General features: G+C 46.9%; 1 protein-coding gene across 1 annotated transcript in view; it reads right to left on the reverse strand.

Annotated features, from left to right (window-relative positions):
- Positions 1 to 18983, reverse strand: part of LOC136631864 (rho guanine nucleotide exchange factor 19-like) — a 50447-nt gene extending 31464 nt beyond the window's left edge. The window contains exon 1 of the mRNA XM_066606321.1: positions 18538 to 18983. Within this exon, the coding sequence (XP_066462418.1) occupies positions 18538 to 18542 (5 nt within the window). The 5' untranslated portion in view covers positions 18543 to 18983. The remainder of the gene's footprint in view (positions 1 to 18537) is intronic.
- Positions 18984 to 25376: the final 6393 nt, after the last annotated feature.

Raw genomic sequence — 25376 nt, forward strand, 5'->3', positions numbered from 1 at the left:
CATAGTATAATCTTGACCCAGAGAAGGTTATAGGCCAAAAAAAAAAAAAACAAACAACTAAATTTCTGTTTTTCTTTTTTTGTCTTGGCAATCTTATTTGCAATTTTCTTTTTGCCTTTGGTTGAATTTTAATGCAGCAATCCCTCAAATTGCTTTCACCAATGAATCCTACAAACTCGATTTAGTATTCCAGGTTATTTCCAACAACTAATTCTCATTAGAAGAGTCAGACTGAGCGTTGACAATTTGTGTTTCAGGAATGCCTTTTAGCCCCAAGTCTAACCTTGGTGGAGCCACCAATCATTTGGCCATTTTGTCCTTCCTAATTCCGCCTTGGATGTCCGTGTGGATAACAGTTTGTGCAAATGATCCCCAGACAGGGAGACATGGAGCAAATTGATGAACACCGGCCCTCATTCATCAAAACTGTAACAGTAAAAAACTGTTTTTGGTGCCCATAGCAACCAATCAAAGAGCAGCTTTCATTTTACCTCAGTACTAAGAGGATTAAAAGCTGTTGCCTATAGCAACCAATAGCAACCAATCACAGCATGGCTTTTAATTTACCTCAGCGGTATAATATATAGCAACCAATGACGGCACAGCTTTCATTTTACCACAGCAGAACAAATGAAAGCTGAACTATGATTGGTTGCTATTGGCAACTAAAAAATGCCAAATTTTACTCAAATCGGACCAGAACTGGGGATTTATAAAAACGACAAACAAACAGATTTTGTGTTTTAGATATAAGATGCCAAACAAGCGAAGGACCTGTTTGGGTAGAAGGACAACAGCCACACTTAAAGTAGCAGCCGCTCGAGTAGCTGCAGCGCCGGAGCAAACTAACGCCTGGCACAAGAATCAACACATTCGACAAGCCGCCGCTCGACTAGCTGAGACGCTGCAGCAAACTAATGGGCGACTCGAGAATCAACGCAACCGACAAGCGGCCGCTCGAATTGTAGAAACTGAAAGCAAAGCATGTCCGACATTCTTCAGACCGAGAGACACACTCAATTTTAAGGAGAACAGCTTGGAAATTCTTGGAGGAGGGAAGCTTTTAGATACAATAACTTCGAGTCAGAAACGCTATCTTTCCTCCTTAGGGAGAACACCTAGACAGAGAGTGAGGAGACTCAAAAGGCCATACATGCTCCTCTGGGTAATATGCAAATAAGGGAGATGGAATAATACCTCTGCAGTGCCCACTATTGGAAGGCAGCATTCCTTCAAGCCAAAGTTAGACTTTTTATACAAGCCTTGTAACAATGACTGGCAATTAAAAGCAAAGCCAGACTCCATGCACAGACAGCTGTTTCAGGGTATTTTCCCTTCATTAGAGTACAGCAGGAGTCTGGCTTTGCTAGTGAGAGCCCTGGGACGGGGGTCAGAAACGCTATCTTTTCTCCGAGTGTCATCCCCAGCTTTCTATTGGCTAAATGAACAAACCATGTTCACCATGCAATGCCCAAGGAGACCCCTGAAATATGTCGCTGTGGCGGAAAGGTTTTACTATGAAAGCTTAGAACCCCTCCTAAACCACTAGAGACTCTTATGTCAGGGTCATCTTCCAGATCTGAACACTGACATAGGAGAAAGTACAACTCATGTTTTCAAATGGCATCATCTTTTCTTACTTCAAATGTCACGTTCTGTATCAGGTACCCGGGCTAGTGAATTATATTACACTGCCTCTGACACCCACCATCGGCTCCATTTGCGGTGGTGTTGCGAATGATGAAACTGGACTGCTACTGAGTGGAACCGGGTTGGGGGCCATCACATACAACAGTCGGTCACAACTAGTCGGGGTACGAAGGACAACGATAGCTCAGCAATATGTTCAGGACATCCTGCATCAAGATAATGCTCGGCCACACACAAGGGGCTCACAGGAAGCCCCCACAACATTGTCACCTCCGTAGTCATCAATGTCACACTGGTGGGGCTCCGCTGCCGAGGACCCCTGGCAATCAGCTGACTGAAGAGAGCGCAGTACTTAGGTGAGCGCGGCGCCTCTTCTCAGGTATGTGACGTCTTGTTCATCAGTCACACGGGCTAAGAGCAGCTCAGGCTTATTCAAGTGAATGGGATTGAACTGCTATAAGAGACAGCGGATATGGTATATACAGTGAAGTGTCTGACGGCTGACTGGCGGGGCATCTGAGCAGCCGACCTCCACGGATCTGACAGTGATGAACTATCCTCAAGACAGGTAATCAATACTGAAGACCTGGAAAAGCTCTTTATTATTAGGCTCCATGTTCTCTATTCTCTATTGAGCAGACGTTTGGCAACTCTCGTCTGTACTCATAGACTAATCACAGTTTAGTGTCATGTGTAATACTCTGATCACCCTCCACACACAGATGCCCAGCGTCAGCGCCCAACAAACCCAGGCGGATGTCAAGGCCCACTAAGTCAGGGGAGAGGCACTCCACTTGGTGACCAGAGATGGGGCACAGGGGTCAGGCACAGCAATTGGGCCCCCGTAATGGTTTATTACATGACCGCACAAAGCAGAAGTGAGGAGACAGTGCGCCCATTACAGCTGCCGGGGAGCAATACATTATATACGTAGGGACATTGGGGGCATTATTACTGAAAAGGGGACAAAAGGGGTAAAAAATGAGTATTGAAAAGGGCACGATACTACTAAAATGGCGTAAACTGCAACATTTTTTTCTGAAAGTGAGAATACAGGGACATTATTTTTAAAAGGGGGCATTATTACTGAATGGAGACAAAGAAGGCATTATTGCTACCATAAGTAAGGGCACTTTTACTGTGTAACTAAGCAGCACTTAGGCCGAGTTCCCACCCATTTCGACGCAGGTTTTGGAGCGGTCTGGCCGTCGGCATTCTGTTGCAGCTTTCTCTCCCCATAGAGAGGAGTGAGGCCGCAATGGAAAAAATAAAAGAATTGACATGCTGCAGCTATCAATTCCGCGCTGCATCGCCAGATCCGCCCGGCTTTGCTGCATAGGATTGGCTGTCCCATGTGGACGAGAGTTTTGCAAAGTCTCGTCCACATGGCTGGCTAATCCCGGGATTAGGAGACGCTGGCGGATTTGTCACGCAGAAGTTCCGCACGGAATTTCCACGGCAAATCCGTCCCGTGTGAACCCAGCCTTACTGTGTGGGGCCTGCAGGGGGCACACAAAATGAAGACAGTGCTGCTGTGTGGGGTACTGCAGGTGGCATTATTACTATCTTGCGTGCTATAGAAGGGGAGATTCTGTAAATCTATACAAAAAAAAAAAAATAGGGAGGGTGATGGAAAAGCAAAGAGCCAAAGATCTTCTTTGTCTTAAATTCCACAGAGACAAGTTGTGACCAGGAAGAGATACAGATACAGAAAAGGACATCACCTGTGATCACTGGATATAATGGTACTGTAATTACATATATGGTCTGCAAAACACCTGTGTAGAGCTGATATCTACCGTTATATGGTCACTGTATGCAGTGTGGTAGATTTACTGCTGCATGTGCATTACACATGGCAAAGGGACCCCCTGAGACTCTGTCACCAAGGGCCCACATAAACCTGGAGCAGACCAGGTCCTTGGGATCACTTCTGCGAGGATTCTCTACATTTATCAGGGTGAATTCAGAGTGCAGAAAGTGAGGACACTGCCCCCTCCAGGTCATGGACATTAACAAGATGGCAAAATGGCAGATCAGGAAATACTGGTGCCTGAGGCTGCACTGACTCATTGACTCTATGAGCAGCATCAGCTTCCATTATTATACCCCTAAGGAACAAAACAAAACGCTCTTCTTGTTGTGGCAAGCTCGAGGTGTATTCCCAGGCTCCTCCTGCATGTAGGATGGCAGCTGATGCCTCTCTAGTGTCTGCAGTACAACGATTGCATAAAGGAGCATTTCCATAGAACGTGAGTAAGCAATATAATCACTTCCATTTATATATATTTTTACAGTCATTCTAATGACAGAATCTGTGGCCTTCTTTCCAATGCATGCCTCAGCTTTAAATGGCTGATAACAGAGAGCAAACGCATAGTTTGTATCTGTGCAGCATAATCATAGATTTGATCATCATTAATATTAACATCTCAGCAGAGTATAAGGACAGATAAATACAACTTGCAGTGAAGAATGATGAGGATGGCACCACACATGCCTCGGAGCGGGCCGCGGCTGGCTCCTGTCCCTAGTCCGATGCTCACAATTTCCATCTTAAGGTTTGTAGAGTATGGCCGCTGGCCCGGTACATAGTAATCTCTCTGGCTCCGGCTACTAGTAAAGTGGCTCAGACCCCACACTAAATCCTGTAATTATCAGATCACTTTCCCGTAATCATATATCCAGCAGAAATGATCTGTGTGCAGACACTTATATGTCCAAGAACACATTATATAGGATGTAGCAGCCTCAGAACATAGCAAAGAGCCAGGGATACAACATGGTCACATCTCAGGCTATATTACATGTGTGATATTACACAGTGGGAGCATCTGTATTGCATGAGTGATTACATGAAGACAGTCAATTACATGTGGGCTATCCTAATTTCATGTTTTATATTAAACTGGAGATATTTGTATAATGTGATATTACACGGAGAGTATTTGTATTACATGTGTGTTATTACATGTGATATAACATAGGGAACATCTGTATTAGGCCTCCTGCACACAGGTGGATTTGAATTGTGGAATCTGCAATCGGCACTTATGGAGGATCTGCTGCTAAAAAGTCCCCCGTAGAAAAGCATCAATTCCCGCAGCTCCGTGCGCACATGTGGATTTGAATTGCGGATCTCGCAAGCGGGAAAATAAATCGCAGCATGCTCCCTTTTAGTGCGGATTCCATGCAGACTGGTTCCATTGAGCTCTATGGAAGCGTTTGATCAGTAATGCATCCGCAATTACATGGATTTGCAGGCGGATATTTCTCATGTTGCTTGGAGATCGGTCAGGGAGGTGTGTAAAGGCACCATTGGGCTTGCGATTGTTTTTTCTGTGCATCCGTGTACATCCGTGCAGAAAACTCTCGAATCCGCGATCATCCGCAAGCATTATAAATTCATTGCCGCAATGAATCGCAGGTCTTCCGTGGCGGAGGGCGGCCTTACTTGTGTGGTGTCTTTATTACATCTAGAAACATAGAACATTGGCTGTAGAAAAAAACCCACCTGGTCCATCTCTCCCGCCCGTATATTATATAATATATATTACATTCTTTTTATCCTAATCTTAGGATAGATATAGTTTTGTTCGAGGCTTAAAAGGATTTGTCCAGTTGTAAACTTTTGGTGGCCTAAGCTCAGGATTGGTCACCAGTAGTAGATAGACTAAGGTCTGTCGCCTGGGATCTCCACCAATCAGCTGCTCTTTGGATCAACATGCTCGTTTACGGAGCTCATTTCTGCCAGAAGCAGACAGCTCCATTCTTACAGTAGTGGAGGAAGATACAAGAAATAAGTAACTCCTACACCGCTTCGTGTGCTTGTAAAACTGATATCCAAAATTAATTTCTTACTCTAAAGAGGAGACCTCCAAAACCAGCAGGTCTCCTCTCTGTCCCGGGATGCAGATGGGGAATCACCCGTAGATGAGGCATGTGGGCGGATTTACATTGCGAAATTCGGAGCCGTATTCCGCAGCAAATAGCATGCTATGAGAAAACACGATTTCCTGCCCAAAAGCGGAAATATATCTTGATTTTTCGCTCGTACTGCGATTTTTCTGTGGCCTACGCATGGCCGGCTTCCATTGAAGTCAATGGAAGCTTTCCCTCCCGCGACCATTCTGCAGTCATCATTGCCGACACATACGCAGCAGAGGAGAAGACAGCGGAGAGGTAAGCTGTGGCCACCGGCCGGACACTGAGTCGAACTCCGCTGCCGTAATCCCGCATGCGGGGTCTGACCCGCCCGTGCGCAGGTGGCCTAAAGATGTAACTTCTATGACGTTTATTCCAGAAGACAAAACATAAAAATACAAAACAAAAAACATCTATGCTGTGAAACGCGTTTCAGAAGTTACAAATTGATTCCTTTCTCCAGCACCTCACTGTGTGGTTCAGGTAGATTTGTAAAATCAATACAACCAGGAAGTGACAGTTACTAATTACACTATAATTGGCTGACGAATTAGGTAGGGCAGCCAGAGGGGGCAGTCACGTCGCCGCAGCGCCAGGAAGAGTATTTTGTAACCACAGTAGAGTGGAATTCAACAGGCAGTCGAAAACAGAGGGCCAGGTTTTCCCATTTTGGCCATAAAAATCCAAGATGGGAATACCCCTTTAAGTTGCACTGTGGTAGTTTAGTGCTGTTGGGCTTATATTTTGTGTTGCACGGTGAAAGTTGTTTGGCATTGCCCGGGTAATGCCATTTTGTGCTGCACTTTGGTATTTGGCGCTGTTGGGCTATTTTTTATTGCACTGTAGTATGTGCGCTGCATGGTAACATTTGTTTGCTCTCCTGAGGGTAACATGGGAGCTTCATGGTGGTATTTGGTGCTACTTGGTAGCATTTGTTCCCTGGTGAGGTCCAGTCATCACCAGGGATTGGCTGGTGAGACACACACAGTAAACGTTGGCGAATACCTGGATTAGACCAACACAACAGCAGGTGATGCCATCCTCGTTCCTGGCCTCCTACAGTAAACCCAGGTTCAGACAAGCATATTATGGATGCATCTATGCTCCTGTAATAGAGACAAGTGTCCCGGCCCGACAGCGGGTCTACTGATCCCCATGATACTGGGATTTATGGTGAGTAAAATCAGTCAACACTCGTCCATACGACGGGCAATACGCTCATCTGAAACTAGCCTTAAAGGCAGGGGTGCAGAGCATGCCGCCCACAGTGCCATTCTGTGCTGCCCCAATCATCTGGGCACAAAAATATCTGTATGTGGCTGCTCACATGTCAGGGTGAAGAGGAGTAATACACATAACAGGCAACAGAAACAGACAGGTACTAAGAGTGTCCTGTGTATCCATGTCTGGGTCCCCTATATATTAGGACACGTACAATGGGTGTCCTGTGTAGCCATGACTGGGTCCCCTGTATATTAGGACAAGTACTATGGGTGCACTGTGTAGCCATGTCCCAGTCCCCTATATATTAGGACAAGTACTAGGGGTGCCCTGTGTAGTCATGTCCCGGTCCCCTATATATTAGGACAAGTACAATGGGTGTCCTGTGTATCCATGTCTGGGTCCCCTATATATTAGGACAAGTACTAGGGGTGCCCTGTGTAGTCATGTCCCGGTCCCCTATATATTAGGACAAGTACAATGGGTGTCCTGTGTATCCATGTCTGGGTCCCCTATATATTAGGATAAGTACTATGGGTGCATTGTGTAGCCATGTCCGGGTCCCCTATATATTAGGACAAGTACTAGGGGTGCACTGTGTAGCTATGCCTGGGTCTCTATATATTAGGACAAGTACAATGGGTGTCCTGTATATCCATGTCTGGGTCCCCTATATATTAGGACAAGTACTAAGGGTGCACTGTGTAGTCATGTCTGGGTCCCCTATATATTAGGACAAGTACTAGGGCTGCACTGTGTAGCCATGTCTGGGTCCCCTATATATTATGAGAATAAAGTTTCCTGACCCGTTTGGCACCTATGAGTAAAGGCCCATTTAGACAACGAGAATTGCTAAAGAAAAAAAAAACGCTCAAGGCCGTCTTTTGAGCGATTCTCGTTCTGTGTAAATGCAGGGACATCGTGCAGTTTTCGTGCACGAGTTGTTGATCGCTGAATTCTAGTTTGCTAGAATTGAGCAATCATCTTTTATCAGAAGAGCAGACTTATCAACTGGCTGCGCTGATAAGATTCTCTCTACTAGTTTCATGCAGCGTAGACACACAGTCAGGGCGGAGAAGAATACAACTGTTTGCTTATGTAAAACAGCTGTATTGTTCTATTACAGTCCCAGGCTGTGTCCCGCCCTAATTATATATAGTAGCTACTATAAAGTATGCAAATATGATCGCTCAAAATGGTCAAACTATCCTTTGAGCGAGTTTTGAGAGATTATCTTTAAGTGTAAATGGGGTCTTAGAGGCATCGTAAAACAGTGGATGCTATTATCTGCGTATTGCGCGCACAAACATGCCCATGTGAATAAGCCCTAAGGCCTCATGTCCACTAGAAAAATACAGTCCATGCAGAATCTGCTGCGGATTTCCACAGCAGATTCCGCGCGGATTTGCTTTAAATGTTTTTTTTTTTTCCTTCATGCGGATATCGGCACCCATTGCTAGCAATGCGGCCGATCCACGGTAAATTGAGCATGCCGCGTTTTTTCTCGCGCACGTGAAAAATCGCAAATCTATTAAAATGCCATCCGCGGGTGCAAAATTCTATTTCATTGACCGCGGATGGCCAATGATTATCTATGGGCAAAATTGAACGTGGATTCCGCAATTCAATTCTTTTAGTGGACATGAGGCCTAAGAGTTACGCCGTGCTTGGGCATTGAAAATGCGCAGCATAACTAGATTCCGCTGCAGATTTCTTCCACTGTGAGCGAATGCGGCTTGTTAAAACCTCGTTCACCGAGCTTGTACTGTCATTTGTTGTAGCTTTTTTTAACCGAAATTCTGCAGTACAATTAGGCCAATTTCACACAGGCGAGATGGACATTGGGCCGTGAAACACGATATTGCGATCGCCAACGTGTGAGGTGCCCACGAATGCAAAGCGTTTTTGTTTCAAAAATGCCTCCCGTCACTTTAGTACACTTGCTGAAAGCTGCGCCGGAGGATCGGCAAGTGTTTCCCATTGTTCTTCGCGCCGTGTGATGCGTTTTCTGGCTCCTTTGAAAATAATGAGCAAAAAATAACGCCCAAAGATAGGACGTGCTGCGATGCGCGGGGAAAAAAAACAAATAGCTCATGTATATGACGCCATTGAAAAGAATGGGGTTCATATTCGTCTCGCAACGCGCAAATCTAGCACAGTTTTCTCGGCAGTGTGAAAGTGGCCTTAGGCTGCATCTCAAATGCCACCCGGTAGCGCGGCCGCCACAGTGTGGGAGTTTTAGGCCTTTTTCACACAAGCGTTTTTGCGACGTTTTCTTGCTAGTAAAAGAACACATTTGAACCTTATTAGCAATTTTAATTAGTGTTTGTTTACAGTGCGCAAAATGAACATGCCTTGTTGGGGTACAAAAGTACAGTAAAATACGCCGATGCGCATGCAAAAACACATTGTGCATTCCGCAAAAACGCAGAGCTGAGGCGCACATAAATACGCTGCTGCTTGTGAAGCTGGCCGCAGATACATCAGCCCAGGAGATTAGTTGTACAGAAGAATCCCCAGCGAGCTGCACATCACACTATTTCCAGCGCCGAGGGCCATGAGTCACGTCGGGGTACATTTCCGATGTCTCGCTTCCATGTGGTAACCCTCATTACTCATCCATATTACCGCACGTTCCCCCTTCCGCAGCCTTTCCTGTAGGTTTTGGAGCTGAAGAGTTTCCAGGTGTTGGTGCCAAATTATTTCCTAGTAGGATGCAGAATTCTAGAAGTGACTCCTAAATCACGTGAATTACTCCAAACCCCATCAGCCCGCCACCAGAGCAGGTCTGACCCGCCGAGGCATGGGCTTCTCAAGACCCCAAGGGTCCTGTGATACTTGGCACCAAGACGTCAGCAGCAGATCCTTTAAGTCCTGTAAGCTGTGATTGGGCCATTCCAGCCCACATTGAGATCTGGCAATCTTGGAGGACAATTCATCAGCTCAATCGCTTTGTCCTTATGCTGTTGATAGAGTACCCAGCAGAACATTGCCCCTCACACTGCCCCTGCCAACTTGTCTTCTTCCCATTCTGGTGTCCTCTCTTCTCTATGGAGGAGGTTTTCTGGTTAACCATGATATGTTACAAAGGTCATTACTGGGTACGATGAGATGGCAGAGAGTGAGTTCTGCCCAGTGATGGACTGGTTGGCAGCAGCAGCTGATTGGCTGAAGAAAAATGGCGGGAAAATGCCTGTGGTTGTCAGGCAGAATCATGTGGCCTGACAGTGGCTGGTGATTGGTCCAGAGGAACAAGCTGAGAGGAGCAGCAGTGAGATATGGAGGTGCAGAGATGTGGGCCATCATCATCTAGAAGGGAAGCAGCATCCCGCCCTCCCTCCCTTAGGTTTGTCGCGGTGTAGTTAATGGGGGATGGTCGCCCGCATTAGGCGGGTGGGCAGGTAAACTTGGGGAGAGTTTGGTGGTGGTAAGCTCGTGTCTGTAAGACAGAGTTCACATGAACTGTTATGGTTATTGATTGGTTAATAAACTTGGGTCTGTAAAACAGGTTAATAAACACCGCGGCCTTCTTTATCCAATATTGGGGTCTGTGTCGGGTATTTATAAGAGTTTGGTAAGGTTTTAATAAAGCGTAAGATTCCATGGCTGACACCTTTCTATCATCACCAGCAGGAACTATTCCAGCTGTTTGCACTATCGTCGCTCTTCTTTGGGATCGGACCGATGGGCGGCCTTCGCCCTGCACATATATAATTAGCTTTGGGTGCCCATCATCCTGTTGTCAGTTCTTCCTTGGAACACGTTTGGTAGTTACTGACCACTACATACTGGGAACACCCCACCAAACCGGCCTCTACACATCAAAATTTGGCTTCATTCACACAGGCATATACAATTTGATACGCATGTGCAATTTTGATGCGTATGTGTGTCTTTTTAGGTCTGTGTTGTATCCATAATTACTGCAGTTTTCACGCACGCATTTAAAACAAAAAAAAAAAAACGCGCAAGACGACCCAATAGATGTTACTTTTTCCACTGTTTCCTGGCAACATGAGTAAAAAAAAAAAAAAAAAAAAAAAAAAAACACACAATGAATACACATGTAACATCCATTTTCACAGCTTTTTTCCCCACTTCCATAGACTTTTATGGGCAACTTTGGTCCATGATAAAGACCAAAATAGGACATGCTGCGATTTTCTTTTTTGAGCATAGAAAAAACACATCTGAATACACCAGTTTAATTTAATGGGTCCATTTTCAGTCCGTAAATATCTATCCGTTTAGTCGGGGCCGACTCTCGGACACTGTATGGGCCGTCCCCACGCGGTTCCGTTTTTTACGACTTCTTTCAGTTCCATCATTTGCATGTTGGTGTCGGCTTTGATAGTATCAATCCAGCACATACTTTGGCGGCCGGGTCTTCTTTTGCCGCTCACTCACTCCAAGCATTCAATGTTTCTAGTGAATTAGCTCGGTCAGTCCAAAATTTCATCTTCCTTGGATCCAAAAATCAATTACCATGGGCAATCTGGACCTCAGATCAAGAGACAGATTACACTTGGTAGGATTGCAATGTAAGGAATGGAAAAGATCTGGAAAAGCAAGGATATTAGCATCGCAACAAAAACCAGACTGGTCAACACAATCGTCTTTCCCATAACGACGTACGGCTGCGAAAGTTGGATGCTCAGAAAACCAGACAGAAGGAAAATCGATGCATTTTAATTCTGGTGCTGGAGGAGAATGCTGCGGATACCTCGGACCGCCATGACAATGAACAAGGCAGTGTTAGATCGCGCCAAACCGAGAATATCACTAGAGGGCAAAATCACCCAACAGCCACTCTCTTTTTTTGGCCACGTGATGTGCGCGAACTCTCTGGAAACAGAACTGATGCTTGGCAAGGTCAGTAGGAAGAGAAGATCAGGACAAAGAACAAGATGGCGAGATACAATCAGGGCCACCAACATGTCAATCGGAAGAAGCGGTGAAAGATAGAAACGCGTGGAGAACATTGATCCATAGAGTGACCGAAGGTCGGATGCGACTGCACGGATAATCATCAGCTCACATTATGTGGCCAACGTATGAAAGTCTGTTTCATAATTTTTCCCTCCAATGAAATCTTTGGTTTGATGCGGTCTAGGGCTGTTTTTATCATGTTCTTGGCGGTCCAAGAAATTCATGGGAATTTCCTCCAGCACCAACGTTCCAAGGCATCAATCATCCTCCAGTCGGTTTTCTTCAGAGCCTAACTTTCACAACTGTAAGACCATTGCTTTGTCTATCCAGCATTTCATCACAATTCTCATGTCTTTGTTTTTCCATGTCTTATCCATACTTAACATCGTGCTGCGACTTAGTGTGATTCTGCATTTTATTTCGGGACCTGATTCTCTATTGCAGCTGATTTTCGATCCGAGGAAGATAAAGTCTTGAACTGATTCAGTCTCACAGAATACTGACTGAATATGGACAAAAAATAAATAAATATGCCAGTGAGAATGGGCGCTTATACTTCTCTAATTTTCCTGCTTCCAATGTCAACTTCAAGAACTGACTGGTCCCTTGCTGCATAATACACCCCATTATATATACACCACAAAATATATGCCCCCCGACTGGCACCATTGTTACCAAATGTTCAGTGCTATTCACTTTACCCATTAGTGTTTTTAGGTTACGGCTGATCGCTGTATATATCCGAACGAACAATAGACTGGATGGATTAGACAATTAGACCTCACAACCAATCAGGCACGGATTACATTCTGTCACTCACTGGACACATGTCCTCAGGCAACACTGGAGCCCGTGAGAGAGAATAATCCTAAAATAATACGACTAGGTTCACACAGTGCGATTTGCTGCGGTTTTGCCGCGGTTTGCCGTTGCATATCCGCACTGCGGCAAAACCAGTACTGCAGTGCAATGCAGCACAAATGAGTTTTGGAAAAAAGCTGTTCTCACATGATGGATTTTTTCCGCACAGCCACAGTGCGGAAATGCAACTGAAAGAAGCAGCTTGTCCATTCTTCTGTCTTTTCCGCAGCGCTTTTTTGTCCATAGACCTCTATGGACGCAGCAAAATCTGCACCAAAATACTCGCAAAAAGTAAAAAAGCGCTGCGGAAAAATCCGCAAGCCAAAATTAACCTTTGAAGCAGTTTTGCCGCAGAAGCAGTTCTTCTACGGCATAACCGCAATGGAAAAACCGCAGCAAATCCGCCCTTTGTGAACCCAGCCTACAGGTGCTGCGCAAAGCAACCAATCACATTCTTGCTTTCAGTTCTGTTGCCCACTAAGGGGAAATGAGAATTGAAGTCTGATTGGCTGCCGTGGATCACACCTTAACTCCTAGTCAGGTCAAGGATATTTTTTATAATTTGGTGTAATGTCATTGGGAAGCTCACATTGAGCGGGGGCTTGGACCCGATGACCCTGTGGGTCCCTTCCAACACTGCGATTCTATGATTATGCTTCTTGTTTGTGAAGAGTGCCAATCTTATGATGCCAGTCTTTGGTGTAATGAGTTTTTTTAAACAATTTCCTAGCCCTGCTGCCTTGTTAGACTTTCTAAGCCTCATTTGTGAAATATAGATGTAGGATCATTGAATACAATCTGTTCCCTGTCAGCCACTTCAGTCAGGGGAGAGGCTGACTGTAGTAATCTGTCATGCAACAAGCAGCTCCAAAGGAATTTACATCCATATGTGTGACACTGTTCCAGTGGATAGTGTTACGACCAGCGAGTGTAGACCCACTGTGCCAACCAACCGGTTTGACTTTGAGCTAATCCTGAGGGCGCTATCCTGACGGGTCCCCAGTATTCACCCTTTAACCCCTGTACAGGGGGCCTTCACAGGGGGGCACCGAGCAGGCCGCTACCTTAGGAGTAATCCCGATGTGATTGGCAGCTGACCCACGTGAGCCAGAAACATCGGTGCAAGGCACCGTGAAATAGGCCAACCTATAGCAGGATCTTGTGCAAAGTGAGGAAGCCAGTGAACAAACATATACAGACAAGAGTACAGGATAAAGAGCAGATAATCAAGTCAGAGACAGGAGAGCTATCCTGGATGACAGAGACAAACTCTCACCAAAACTCAGGCACAGAGGGAAGGTCCCCAGCTCAGCTAAATGTGAGTGCAATAGCCATTTACCCTGCAGCTGGGCTAAGAGTCCATTCATACAAGAGGAGCAGAGCGAAGTCTGCGTCTGCCCAGAACGGCAAGAGGGCGGAAGACACAGGTAGCCGACCCAATAGATAGGGGATAACATGCTGAGATGGGAATACCCTTTTAAGGCTGTGTTCACACTTATGATTGTGTCGCCCGATCATTCCCAATGATGTTGCGGGCAGTTTGTCAGCAGAATTATTCCGTATTCTATGCCTATGTGAAAGCATTCCAAGGGCATATTCACATAAATTATATTCTCGCATGGGTTTTGTGTGATGCGATGTACATAAAACTCGTTAGAATAGGAAATCCATTCTTTTGAATGGATTCATTCACTCAAGCAACTTTTTCCTTGTAGCATTGTCTCGCCCATTGTTTTCAATGGGACCTTGAAAGATATCGCATAGCGCTCGCCCATGTGAATGTAGCACAAGGCCACTCTCACACAGGTGTTTACAAAAAAAACTGCGTTTTACAGCTTGTTTTGTGCAGTACCAAAAGCAAGAGGATGGCATTACCAGGTGGCAGAGTAAGCAACGTTTCTAACGGACCCCATTTACATAAATGGGAGATGCAGGGCATCAAAACTGCTGCAATGACCGAAAATAGAACATACAACGTTAATTTTAGCGCACGTTACAAACGCTGTGCTAAAAGGCATGTCTGAGAAACCAACTGAAATGAATGGAGGCTTAGTACAACATTCTACGCTGTAGATAACGCCTGTGTGAGAGAGGCCTAAGGGCGCCTTCACACGGCCGAGAAAAGTGCCTGAGATTTGTGCGTTTTTTTGAATAGGGTCATATACATGATCACAGCATTCCTATCTTTGGGCATTCCCGCAGAATGGGGCCAGAAAAAGGATTGCTACTTCCCTGAAGTGATGCTAGACGTTTTTGACATACAAAAAAATGCCACTTTTAGGGCTCATTCACACAGGGGAATTTGCGCAGCTAACTTATGTTCAGATGAAGGAATTGTAGCTGCGAAAAAAAAAAAAGTGCACTTAACAAGATAGGACATCAGCAACTGAAATTCCCTGCTGCACGAAAATATAGCTTTTGACCTATCTTTGGTGCGTAAAGTGCATAAGCCCCCTATTGGAGACTATGCAAGGCAGCCAGCAAAGGTAGATTAAGGGATTCCCCAGCAGCACGCATGCCGGGGTTCCCCTGCAGGGGAGATTAAGGGAAATCCCTCCATCTCCCCTGCAGGGGGGGGAACCCTGGCATCCGCGCTGCGGGGGAATCCCTCCATCTCCCCTGCAGGGGGGGGGAACCCTGGCATCGGCGCTGTGGGGGAATCCCTCCATCTCCCCTGCAGGGGGGGAACCCTGGCATCCGCGCTGTGGGGGAATCCCTCCATCTCCCCTGCAGGGGGGGAACCCTGGCATCCGCGCTGCGGGGGAATCCCTCCATCTCCCCTGCAGGGGGGGAACCCTGGCATCCGCGCTGCGGGGGAATCCCTCCATCTCCCCTGCAGGGGGGGGGGGGGGAAACTGGCATCCGCGCTGCGGGGGAATCCCTCCATCTCCCCTGCAGAGGGGGGGGAACCCTGGCATCCACGCTGCGGGGGAATCCCTCCATCTCCCCTGCAGAGGGGGGGGAACCCTGGCATCCACGCTGCGGGGGAATCCCTCCATCTCCCCTGCAGAGGGGGGGGAACCCTGGCATCCACGCTGCGGGGGAATCCCTCCATCTCCCCTGCAGGGGGGGGGGGGGACCCTGGCATCCGCGCTGCGGGGGAATCCCTCCATCTCCCCTGCAGGGGGGGGGGGAACCCTGGCATCCGCGCTGCGGGGGAATCCCTCCATCTCCCCTGCAAGGGGGGGGGAACCCTGGCATCCGCGCTGCGGGGGAATCCCTCCATCTCCCCTGCAGGGGGGGAACCCTGGCATCTGCGCTGCGGGGGAATCCCTCCATCTCCCCTGCAGGGGGGAACCCTGGCATCTGCGCTGCGGGGGAATCCCTCCATCTCCCTTGCAGGGGGAACCCCAGCATTCGTGCTATGATAATGGGAGTCCCGGAGATGAAGGGAAGCCCTGGGTGGAACCAGTCATCTCCACAGTGGGGCTTCCCTTCACTGGAGAGAGGGAGAGAGAGATGAAGGGAAGCCCCGCCGTAGAGACCAAGTTGGTTCCCCCAGGGACTCCCTTCATCTCTCTCTCCATCAGTGCATTTTTTTGGTCAGTGCTAGACGTGTGAACAGCCCAGACACTCACTACTAGCAATGCAGAAAATCGTCCATTTAGACTATTTTCTGCAGCGCTGGCTGTGATTTTTTTCGTGCAGCTAGCTTTTGGGTGTTTTTCACGCCCGTGTGAACACACCCTTACTGACTACTGCAGTCTCAGGATGATTCACCCCGAGTCAGGTGAGATCTCAAGCACAGCTGATGCAACTAATCAAGGGTTTCATTAGTTGCACCAGGTGTGCTCGAGTTAAACCACATCAAACACCTGGACTTGCTTGGGCTTTGTTAGTTATATTTCTAACATGCAATCAAACATTACAGTCAAGACAGCAATCCAAAAAGTTAAGGCGGCTCTCACACAGGTGGTGTTTATAAACGCGTTCAACAGCGTTTAACGCACCCCATCATTACAATGGGTGATGAGGTGCGTTAAAAAAACCTGCTGAAACATACTAAAATAGAGCAGACAGCGTTCGAAAATGTCAGCATTAGAAAACGACGCATTTAAACGCTCGTCTAAGAAAACCAATTGAAAAGAATGAAGGCAGCCCTTATTGAAAGCAATGGGAGAACTCTGCAATCCTCCGTTGCGGCTGCGACAGACGCAGTGGGGAAATCCTTCAGCCCTGCATTGATGCGAGACTATTTCCACGTGGAAATGCCTCACATCCAGGGGCTTCACATGGATTGTGAGGGCGATATTGGGCCATGAAACACAATCTATTTTTCGCCCATGCCAGTGTGAAGGAGCCTCAACAGTAAGGGCTCAGGTCACGGGCGTATTTGTTAAACGCTGCGGGTCTTCCCACAGTGAGTTACCTTATGACTGAGCGTGCTTTGTGCATGCGCAGTGTGACTTTTTTTTTTTAATTCTCACGTAAATTTGAAACACATTTTTTTGAATGGGTTCTTTTACATTTGCACAAGAAAATGCTGCCAGTATGCAATGTATTGCGTATGGACATATACAGCCTATACCAATATATAGGTCTCACGATGCAGGGTACACAGAGAAAGAGAGCATGCTGCGATCTATTTTAATGCGTATCGATACGCAGTGTCCACACACACACACGTGCATAGATCAATGAAAGTCTATTGACTTTCATTGACTCCATTCACCATGTATCACGTGTCCGTGGAATGCACGTGTGATACACGGTCGTGGACATGAGCCCTAAGCGGAAGTCTTGATGGAAAAGAAATATGGAGAAATGTAAACAGAACAGGCGGCATTTATGTATAGACTTTCACCATTTTCAAGGCTTAAAAAAGTTGCAATGTAATTTTCGCAAAAAAATGTATGACTTTTTGGCCTTTGTGTGCCCCACTTGTCTCTTTTCTAAAAGTGGGTGGGGCTTATGAAAAGGAGGGGCCTGATCTCCCACACATTTACTAGGATTTACACCTGAAGCTGAATAGATTTCACAGACTGGCCAGACAGGCATGGGTACTTGTGGGTTATCTGTCAGCACTTCTTTGATATAGACCATTTCATGCCATCTTGCAGGCTATTCCACCTGAATAATATTATAAATATTTATGTTTTGGAGAAATAAAAAGACTTTAAGAAATAAATAGTGGGGTTTTTTTTATACATCTGTGAAACATTTGTGAAATTTTAAAAAGTGGTGACCAATAGCCCACAAGTACCCATGCATTGCTTAATAAATTTGGTGTACTTCAGTTCAGGGCACTTTGGACTTTCAGACTAGCATATAAAATACCAGTAGTAGTGAATGACCCCCAAAATCTATTAGAACTCAAAATCATGCAATAATAAAGCTCTATTTACAGAAGACTGGATGGTGGCCCCTAATATTCTATCACTTGCTCCTTATCAAACAGTCTACTGCTGTTAGACCCTACACTGTATATATTATGTTATATACATTGTATCCAGCAGTCGTTCCCTAGATCTGACCGCAGTAACATCCCATATAGCCGCAGCGCAGGACGCCCCTCTGCACGTTGTCAGTATGTATCACTTCTGCCGAGTTTCGCTCCCTGTAACGCGAGCAGCGAGCCTCCTATTCATTGTCCAAGCAGCAGCGGGGAACAAAAGGATTAACAGGGAATAACAGTGACAAGTCTGTCAGGCAACGCTTTCACTTCTCCTTACAAGCAAACAAAAGTAATGGACCCCCCACCCCCATCATTTCATTGCCCCCCTACAATTACTCCAACCATAAGTGCCCCCCTCCATCTGCCTCGGGCTCCAAACAGAACTTGTAAACTCCAGGCCGGGCCTTTCTAACTGGCTGAAAGTTTTTCGGATCAACAAGTGGAGGGTGGGGGTGAGTGTGGGAATCCACTGGACTGCGGCGGGGCCCTGCACACAACAAAAGTATCATTGATGGGGCCCGACTAATGTTCTAGCAGATACACACAGGACACAGTACCTCATTGTGCGAGTCCTTCACCGGCTCCATCTGCTCGTGGGCTCTGGGTCTTCATGGCAGAGGGGCTGCAGGGGGCCACCATCCCAGGGTCTATGGCACCAAGCCCCCGCCTGATCAGGCCTCACTTGCCTGGGGTGTCCCTTCTTTTGGCTTTTCCTTTCCAACAGGTGCTTCCCAGTATCTCGCTCTCCATGTAAGTCCCTCTCACATCCCCTTTGTCTTTTTCCCTCCCCCAGATGCTTATGTGGTTGACCCCTTTTCTTTCATCCTTGCTGCAGAGCTGCTGCACAATCTCAGGCTGAGTTTTCGGTGATTTGCGGTGTCCCCCCCCAGCATCTCCTGCGTCCCCCCCAGCTAGGTCATCCTCAGCACCTGTCGCTCATCTTTGGCCTGTGTGTGCCCGGCCTGGGTGCTGCTGTGTACAGAGTGCGAGTCTGGGAGTGTGTGTACACTGGGGACACAGCGCAGGGGGAGGAGGGAGACCTGACTCCTAGTGTTGTGCTGACATGCCCCAGCCCCCTCCCTTCTTCTCCCAGTCCCTCCAGACATGTCTCTGCTCACAAGCTCAGAACTGGTTTGGCAGCTCCCGAAATAACAGGGAGATTTTGGGAGGAAGAAACGTCTCATCACACAAGAGACGGAGCACTTTGCCAAGTGGAGGGGAAGAAGAGGGGGCATCCCGCTCAGTTCTGGCCAAAAATGGGTTAAGGTGGGTCACGCTGCCAGCAAACCACACAAAGTGGCTGAAACTTTCCTTTTAGGCAAACAGTCTAAAAGCAAACTCAGCAACTCAGACCCCCATCCCCAGAGCGGCTGTCAAATCCTCTCACCCCTTAACCACATAGTGGATTGGACCCGCAGGCCCCGGTGCTATCAGGGTTACTGTTATGGCGTATAGGGAAAGCCTTTCCACTTTACACAGTGATTTGCACTATGACACAATGAAGCCAGATACAAGTTATATACTGCAGGGAAGGCTCGTGCAGATTGGCTGGCCGCATGCTACCAGGGTATATGGGGATTGAGCCTTCTGTGCACTATAGATCTTGGATCTGGCTTCATTTTCTGCGAGTTGTATCTTTGTGCATTTTTTTCCTCATCTCTTTGATTTGCGCTATAGGCCGTCCATGGACACAACGACAAAAGAAGAGAAAGTATATCACCAAATTAATTTTAAGAGGATCACACACAGATGAACAAAGTTTAAACTTGACACTTATAGGGGCTTTCATGATTGTAGGCGCAGCTCTCATTGAAGTAAACAGGAGCTGCGCTTGTAATTGCAGCGCCAGCCACTCCACCGTGGTCCGGGCAGCAGCTTCCACTCCAACGCCAGTCTATCCTCGAATGGGCAGCTGGCGCTGCCTAGAAAACCCCTTTAACGCATATAAATAAACTGGCACTGGACTTTTTCTTGCCTTTTTAATTAATTTCCAGTGCTTTTTGTTGTGTTAACATGACTTGTTGCAATAATGTATCAGTGTTAGTAAATTATAGATGTAGCAAAATTTAACCCAACGGCAATAAAGAGTGATATTCACAAATAGAGAGAATCTCTATAACTAGCGTCCCTCCAGTACTATATTCCAGAGCTGCACTCACTATTCTGCTGGTGAAGCCACTGTGTCTATATATAACTTATCCTGTATTATACTTCAGAGCTGCACTCACTATTCTGCTGGTGGAGTCACTGTGTGCATACATTACTTATCCTGTACTGACCCTGAGTTACATCCTGTATTATACCCCAGAGCTGCACTCACTATTTTGCTGCTGGAGTCACTGTGTACATACATTACTTATCCTGGACTGACCCTGAGTTACATTCTGTATTATACTTCAGAGCCGCACTCACTATTCTGCTGGTGGAGTCACTGTGTACATACATTACTTATCCTGTACTGGTCCTGAGTTACATCCTGTATTATACTCCAGAGCCGCACTCACTATTCTGCTGGTGGAGTACATACATTACTTACAGAGGATTCACATCTGTGCTCGGAATTCCGCTTTTCTTATCCATTCGCGGAGCAGGATAGGGGAATCTCCGTGGCTGTATGGTTCAGTTTCTGGATGAAACAGAACAGCGCCCGACAAGCCCTAACTGTCCGGCTTTTAGATGGATGAAAATGCACTGCGTTCTTTCAATATTTTGAGCTAAATTTGATGATTCTGATCACTTGACCATCTACACATTAGGTCAGATATAAAATCCTAGTAAGGCCGCCTGCGGACGCAGACCCGTGCCCCTGCACAGCCCTGCGGCTCACCCGCTCCCACCGTCTCCGAAACTCTGATGTGCCGGCTGCTGTCCAGCCGGCGCATGCGCAAAGCGGAGCCAGTGGGGGTTTACTGACATTTCTGTGTGGGCCTCTGCGAGACCCACACAGAAATAGAACATGCCGCAATTTGTTTTCCGCGTGTGTTTTCACGCGGATAAGTCGCGGCTGTGTGCATAGGATTGTGTCTTGCAATGCAATCCTATGCAGGTGGGCACGGGCAAAAATTCTACGGGAAATCCCACTGCAGAATTTCTGCCCGTATGCAGCGGGCCTTTCCGATGATGTGGGAAGACTGATAATAAATAGATCTATAGCTGAAAAAAAATCTAAGGATGGCAATAAATGCCCCGAGCATCTATAGTTCCACTAACTATCCTTCTAGGAGGATTCTCCTATCTCTGACGTAACAGTGAATATCAGCCACAGATTTAACGTATAGATGGTCAGGTTATTAGCAGAGTATTTAGACTTACGCCTGACTTATTTAACTTCCTTTTTTAGGAGGGAAACAAATATCACAGAAAGCGGCCATATACTTACTGATATACTAATGGAGGAGAGGTAAAACCAGGACATACCTCAACATGCAGGCAGCCAAACTGCTTTATGGAGGAGCCACCGAACAGGTGAAGGTACTGATGAACACCCACTCACACACCTTGCTTATATTTGGGGGGAGGGCTGTTTAGTACTATTCTTGCACATATACAGGGCGTCAGGGCACGTGGTACTAGAGTGCACTATGCAGGCTTGCAAGCTATTAAAGGGGTTGTCCCGCGAAAGCAAGTGGGGTTAAGTACTTCTGTATGGCCATATTAATGCACTTTGTAATATACATCGTGCATTAAATATGAGCCATACAGAAGTTATACACTTACCTGTTCCGTTGCTGGCGTCCCCGTCTCCATGGTGCCGTCTAATTTTCAGCGTCTAATCGCCCGATTAGACGCGCTTGCGCAGTCCGGTCTTCTCCGTGTTGAATGGGGCTGCTCGTGCTGGAGAGCGCTCCTCGTAGCTCCGCCCCATCACGTGTGCCGATTCCAGCCAATCAGGAGGCTGGAATCGGCAATGGACCGCACAGAAGACCTGCGGTCCACCGAGGGTGAAGATCCCGGCGGCCATCTTCGCAAGGTAAGTAAGAAGTCACCGGAGCGCGGGGATTCGGGTAAGTACTATCCGTTTTTTTCTTTAAACCCCTGCATCGGGTTTGTCTCGCGCCGAACGGGGGGGCTATTGAAAAAAAACAAAAAACGTTTCGGCGCGGGACAACCCCTTTAATGATACCATGTTTCAATCCAGCGGGCTGCCATGCACCTCATAAGTTAACCACCCTGGGCTCCCCCGGCATTCAAAGCCGCACTGCATGTTACTTATTTCAGGGAGAATGAGGTGAGACTAGGTCCTGGTATTCTTTTTTTTTTTCTAGGAGATCTGAATGGTACACTAAAGGCTCCATCACACTAGCGAGCGTGATATCACACTTGCCAACATGCGAAAGCCCTGTGCCTGTGAAAACAGCCTCGCATCACTGCAGGCATGCAGGGAATCCCCACCGCGGCTGTCACAGCGGCGGCAGAGGATTGCTGAGTTCTCCCTTAGCTTTCAATGGGGCCAGCGCTGTGGCTATTGGCCCCACTGAAAATAATGGGCGATCTCGCAGAAGTCCTATCTTTCGGCGATCTCGCAGAAAAACATCGCTAATGTGAATGAACCCATTCAAAAGATTGGATTTCATATTTTTGCGCATTTTGCGATGCACAAATCTTGCACAATTTTCTTGCCAGTGTGAAGGCAGCCTAAGGGCTTATTCACACGAGCGTATATTGGCCGCCATTTTCATGGTTGGCTGATATAGGCTACCATCTGATTCATTGTATTCCAAAAAGACGGCTAAGGGGCGACCAAATAACTATGTATAAATCCATGAGGGAACGATACAAGGATCTCTGCCATGATCTGTTTATACCCAGGACTGCGATGGTAACGAGGGCATCCGCTATCTCTAGAGGAAAGCAGGTTTCATCACCAACACAGAAGGGGGTTCTTTACTGTAAGAGCAGTGAGACTGTGCAACTCCCTGCCTGAGGACGTGGTGATGGCAAAATCCATAGAGGAGTTTAAGAGGGACTAGATGTATTTCTAAAACGCTATGATATTACAGATTATAGACATTAGGTGACCAGCGGAATGGTGATTACTCTGGCTGTCATTATGGTGTCAGGAAGGAATTTTTTCCTCCAAATGTTTTTTTTTGGGGGGGGGGAGGGGGATTGCCTTTCTCTGGACCAACAAGGGGGGTTTGAAACAGGCTGAACTAGATGGACATTGTCTTCATTCAGTCTAACATACTATGTATGTATTTCAGCAGTGTAAAAGCGCCCGGCCGGCAAATATAGCGCCAGGCAGCAAAGATAGCCCTGGAACTTCTTTGTGCCCGAAATATGTCGGCCGCTGCATAGAATCCTATGGGAGCCAATGACAGCGGCCAGAGAAGGGAGGTGGGAGGGAGTTTAGCAGCGTGACTGCTAAACTTCCTCGCCCTTCTCTCCTCCTCTCTCTTCTCCTCTGGCTGTTTGAAATGGGAGGGAGCTCCGCCCCCTCCCATTGCTGGCTGCAGACAAGAGTCGGGAGGGGGTAGGTGCTTAGCTCCACCCCACCCACTGCCATTGCAAACAGCTGGAGTGAAGGAGAGAGGAGGTGAGCCGGCAAGGGAGAGTGAAGGGTAGGCAATGGCATTGCAGTCTCGGCGTATATGCGCCAGGCCCGTGCCATCTGAACGGGCGCACAAACGTTAGATATGTGCGCCAGTTCACGCATTTTTATGGCATCGGCGGGCGCACGTTAAAACGCCTATGCTCGTGCGAAAGAGCCCTTAGGTGGATGTGAGATTTATCAACATCCCCCAACATGCAATAATTCAGACTCCACATCCCAGTTCCCAGTTTTACAGCTCAAACTAGCTGCTCTGGGGGAATAGATGTTCTTCTTTGGAACAGCAGTCTATTATCTTGATCTGTTGTTTCTTTTTTAGGGTTTTTTTCCCCATGTGTCTATCTTTGATAGAGATGCAATACCTTATCTTTATCCTCTCTCTCCATTGGGAGGGTCACCTTATATATTTGTGTTTGGATTATATAGTGTTGGTATTTTTGAAAATTGTCCATTTAGTATTTGCTTCCTTTTTTGTAATTTTATTAAATAAAAGTTAAGTTTTAGAGGAACCCTTTCAGTGATTTCGAGATGTGTTAATTGGTTCTTCACTGCCTTTTTGTGATTAGTTACATGCTATATTATACTCCAGAGCTGCACTCACTATTCTGCTGGTGGAGTCACTGTGTACATACATTACTTATCCTGTACTGATCCTGAGTTACATCCTGTATTATACTCCAGAGCTGCACTCACTATTCTGCTGGTGGAGTCACTGTGTACATACATTACTTATCCTGTACTGATCCTGAATTATATTTTGTATTATACTCCAGAGCTGCACTCACTATTCTACTGCTAGAGTCACTGTGTACATACATTACTTATCCTGTACTGATCCTGAGTTACATCCCGTATTATACTCCAGAGCTGAACTCACTATTCCAGCCTGTATTATATTCTACAGCTGCAGGCATTAGAGTACAAATCTCCTAGGACTCCCTGCTGGTTCAGTGTCTGCACTGAGCTTGCTCTGGTGATCTTCTGGGATGCGAGGATGAATGCTAGTGGCACCAGATGGACTTAGTTGATGCGTTTATGTATATAGTAACCTATGTATTCTTTACTGTGTCCTAAACTTGCATTATGATCCCAGGCTTTATTCTTGCATCCTTCGGCTAGTTGTGCACAGTAGCGGGCTATACTTTATTCTCTTTTATTTGCTGTGAACTTTCTCCTCCCCCCCCCCTTGAACATGGCGTGTAACGTGGCAGACGAGCCAAGGATTCGGGAACTGAACACAGATGAGGGCTTACAGGCTGCAGCTCTGGATGTTACTGAAAGTGCAGAAAGGCGAGAAAATTCTACTAAAGGCGTTTTGACAAGTAAAAGCCGTTAGTGGCCGCAAGAAACATCTGGAGGATGTGGCGGTTACTGAGTGTTCACTGACAGGGGGCACAAACTATCATGCAGGATAAATTAGCATAGATGGACGTATAATGTGCCCCCTGTATTCAGCAGAGAAACGGGGTAACTGGTCGCTTCATCCTACTAGGACTGTTAGCAGGAGAGCGCAGCGCTTCAGATGTTCCATAAACAGTAAGGCTGGGATGACACAGAGAGGAATTGCCGCGGAATTTCCATGCAGCAATTCCGCCCACGGCCCCTAATCCCGGGATTGTCTAGCAAAATTTGCAAAAAATCTCGTCCACACGCTGCGGCCAAGCTGCACGAAAACTGACATGCGGCGCGGATTTGAATTCCACAGCATGTCAATTCTTTTCTCTTTTCCGCAGCGGCCTCTCTCCTCTCTAAGGGGAGAGAAAGCCGCAGCGGAATGCTAATGCCGAAATTGCTCCAAAACCCACGGCTAAAGACTGCGCTTTTCCGTCGGAATTCTCATGTTTT

This window comes from Eleutherodactylus coqui, chromosome 6, assembly GCF_035609145.1.
Source record: "Eleutherodactylus coqui strain aEleCoq1 chromosome 6, aEleCoq1.hap1, whole genome shotgun sequence".
NCBI classification, from domain to species: domain Eukaryota; kingdom Metazoa; phylum Chordata; class Amphibia; order Anura; family Eleutherodactylidae; genus Eleutherodactylus; species Eleutherodactylus coqui.